General features: G+C 67.5%; 1 protein-coding gene across 1 annotated transcript; it reads right to left on the reverse strand.

Annotated features, from left to right (window-relative positions):
• Positions 1 to 1,239: 1,239 nt before the first annotated feature.
• On the reverse strand, positions 1,240 to 2,303 carry FAM50B (family with sequence similarity 50 member B). Its single transcript, XM_055128693.1, has one exon. It carries the CDS (start codon positions 2,301 to 2,303, stop codon positions 1,278 to 1,280), a length of 1,026 nt encoding a protein of 341 aa, XP_054984668.1. The 3' UTR covers positions 1,240 to 1,277.
• Between the last annotated feature and the right edge of the window lie 974 nt (positions 2,304 to 3,277).

Genomic DNA, 3,277 nt, shown 5'->3' on the forward strand with positions numbered 1-3,277 from the left:
AGGCCGGGAGGGGCCGGGGAGGCAGGGAGCCGTCATCGCTGGAGTCACCGCACACAGGGTGCGGCTGCCGTGCCCCAGGCGTGCCCGAGACAGGGCTGCGGAGCGGTTCTTGCCTTGCTCAGCAGCGCCCGCGCCCGAGCGCCTCCGAGCTGGGGACGGGTGCGAGCAGGAGTCAGGCTGCGGGCAGCTTACCGGCTTCCCCGTCAGCCAGGCCCATGCCTGCCTGCTGGGTACAGACCCGGGCCAGCAAGGCCCCCCGCTTCCGTGTGCCTATGAGTCATGGGGGATCGTGTCAGAACACTCATCCTGACTCACGGGTGTGGGCTGGGGCTTCCCGGTGACGCTCTTGGCCAAGAGTCACCCTCTGCACCACCGGGATCCATTTCATACCCCCTGGAAGTAAATGTGAGCCAAGCAGGGGACGTGGCCCCGAGCCCACTGTGATGATCCCCCGGGACCCCCTCGAGGAATCCGACGAAGGCAGCAACACGGCAGCCCTGGCAGGGCCCCCTCAGCCCTGGCACCTGGGCCCTGGCACCTGGGCAGCCTCCCAGCCGGGGTTGTCTGTGGCCAGGTCCCCTGGGCACGGGGAGCGAGCAGCTTCCCGGGCGGCCTGAGTGGCTGCCAAGGCCGGGACCCTCAGAAACCAGGAGAAATAGTTTCAGGCAAAGTATTCCCCCACTCCTTTCCCTCCTCTCCCCTCCCCCTCCCCCTCCCCCCTCAGGGTCCCCACTTGGCTGGTGCAGAGCACCTGAGCGGCCCCCGCTGTGCCTGGGGACCAGGCTGGGGACGGGCCCGTAACCTTGGCCCCAAGGTTCTCAGTAGCCCTTTTAAATCAGCAGGCATTGGCAGTGACTTGGTTGGCCCTGTGGGACCCGGGGTTAAGGCGCTTAGCTCCCCCCTGCCCTAGGGCCGGGGCTGCCTCTGCCCTGCTTGCAGGTGAGGGGACTGAGGCAGGTGGGAAGTGACAGGGACGCTCTCCTGGGGATCTGTGCCCGAGGCCAGACCCAAGCCTAACCGTGCCTGGGAACAATTTCGGACCAGAGATGCTACCGGGGTTAAGGCACTTACCTGGGGGTCCAGCCCCGCATCCGGGCACCCAGGAGTGCTCCCCACCCGCAGGACCAGGAGGGAGCCCTGAGCCCCTCCCCCCCACCCGTCCCCACCGCCCTCCACCCCCCCCTGCCCCCCGGCCCCGCCAGAGCGAAGAGCAAGGAGCGAGCAGACTCGCCGGTGCCGCCGCGGGCGGGCCTCGCTTTATTGGGGCGCGGGGCGGGTCAGCGGATGGTGTACTTGTCCCACTTCTTCTCGGGGTCGTAGGGCTCCCAGCGGCTGGCGGGGAAGATGTGCTTGTTCTTCTCGTACCAGCTGCGCAGCACCACCTTGCCCGCGTGCGACTCGTCCTTCTCCAGCGTGGCGTCGCCCCGCAGGCGCACGTCGTCGTGCACGTCGAAGCTGAAGAGGGGCCCGCTCTTGCCGCGCGCGCGCGCCACGATGAAGTCGTAGAAGGTGTGGTAGTGCGGCAGGATCAGGTCCTCCTTGACGTACATGAGCTGCTCCACGCCCGCGGCGCGCAGCTCGCGGAAGTCCCCGCGCAGGGCCTGCAGCGCGGCGCGCAGGAACTGCTGCACGGTGCTGCCCTTGTGCACGCGCGCCGTGCGCCGGTGGCCCGAGCCGTCCCAGTAGCTGAAGGTCACGTCCATCTCCTGGCGCTTCACCTCCTCGCGCCGCGCCTCCCACTCGCGCCGCAGCTCCTCGCGCAGCCGCCGCTCGGCCTCCTCGCGCTCGCGGTCGGGCAGGAAGCTGGTGTCCACGGCGGGGTCCTTGCCCAGCGGCCGCCGCCCGCCGCCCTGCTCGCCCGGCTGGCCCGGCTGGCCCGGCTGGCCCGGCTGGCCCGGCTCGCCGTCGTCGGGGTCGTCGTAGTCGTCGAGCGCGAAGGACAGGCCGCGCGCCCCGGCCCCGCGCGCCCGCCGCCGCCGCGCGCGCTCGCGCCGCGCCTCCAGCTGCAGCCGCCGCGCGTCCCGCTGCTCGCGCCGGGCCAGCTGCAGCGCGCGCGCCCGCACCAGCGCCGCCTGCCTGGCCTGCATGTCGCGCAGCGTCACCAGCCCCACCGTGCTCGACTTGAGCTCGGCCTCCACGGCGTCGTAGTGCGCCGCGAAGCGCTTGTCCACCTTGGACTTGAGCAGCGTCTCGCGCGCGATGCGCTGCCGCAGCACGGCCAGCTGCGCCTTCTGCTTCTCGCGCTTCTGCTGCAGGTGCATGGCGCGGCCCGCCTCGCGCAGGGTGCCCTTGTACTGCGCCATGGCCGGGCTGCGGACGGAGGGCAGGGCTGCAGTTAGGGGGCCCGGCCCGCGCCGGACCCCCTACCCGGTCCCTACGGGGCCGCGCGGCCTCGTACAACTCCAGGGGTCGGGGGAGTGGGTGCGCGGGAAATGCGGCCAGTGCCGGCGCCCATGGGCTGGTCCTGCTCTATTTCTTGCTCAAGAAAATTTGACTTGAGCCAGAGCCGTAGGACAGCGGGGAGGGCGTTTGCCTTGCACACGGCCAGCCAGGGTTCGATCCCTGGCATCCCACAGGGTCCCCGGAGCACCGCCAGGAATAACCCCTGAGCTTCTGAGCATCGCCCGGTGTGAGCTGCCCACCACCGCCCCTCCCCCCCAAAAAAGAAAAAAGAAAAATACAAAACTTGACTCACTAAAACGTGCTGGGCTGGGGGTGGCTCGCTGATGCTATTTTTTTTTTTAATCTATTGCGTTACTGGGATTTACCATCCTGATAACGATGGTTCCACGCGTGCATCATTCTACCTCCACACCTGTCGCCAGAGCACCGTGCCTGCTTCTGCCCGGCACCCCTCACCACCCCCACCACGGTCAGTTCCTCCATTCCAGGGTCCGCAGCAGACAACGTTTGTCAGCTCACCGGGCTGCACCTTTTCCAACTCCATAATCCACCCAGTGTCCCCCGCGTCCCTCATCAGCTCGCCTGCGGCTAGATGCCAGCTGGGCCCGACATTATCCCTCTCCCCATTATCTGTCAGCTGCCTCCTTAACTCAGCCGCAGGCCCCGAAGGCTGGAGCCAGTCCGCCCCTAGCATTTAAGGGATTAGAGGGAATCTCTGGGAAAAGATTAACAAGAAAAGCAAAGGACAGAAGAATTTCCTTGAAGCATGTGACGTCCCGACTCTAAGAATGTCCCCTGAAACTTGCAACGTGGCTCTCCTGCAAACACAGAATTGCCTGGTAGCGTGGGGGCGGGGCAGAAGCTTTGTCTTGGG

This window comes from Sorex araneus, chromosome 2, assembly GCF_027595985.1.
Source record: "Sorex araneus isolate mSorAra2 chromosome 2, mSorAra2.pri, whole genome shotgun sequence".
NCBI classification, from domain to species: domain Eukaryota; kingdom Metazoa; phylum Chordata; class Mammalia; order Eulipotyphla; family Soricidae; genus Sorex; species Sorex araneus.

Coding starts and splice junctions, on each gene's coding strand:
- FAM50B (XM_055128693.1), bottom strand. CDS start 2,303: ATGGCGCAGTACAAGGGCACCCTGCGCGAGGCGGGCCGCGCCATGCAC.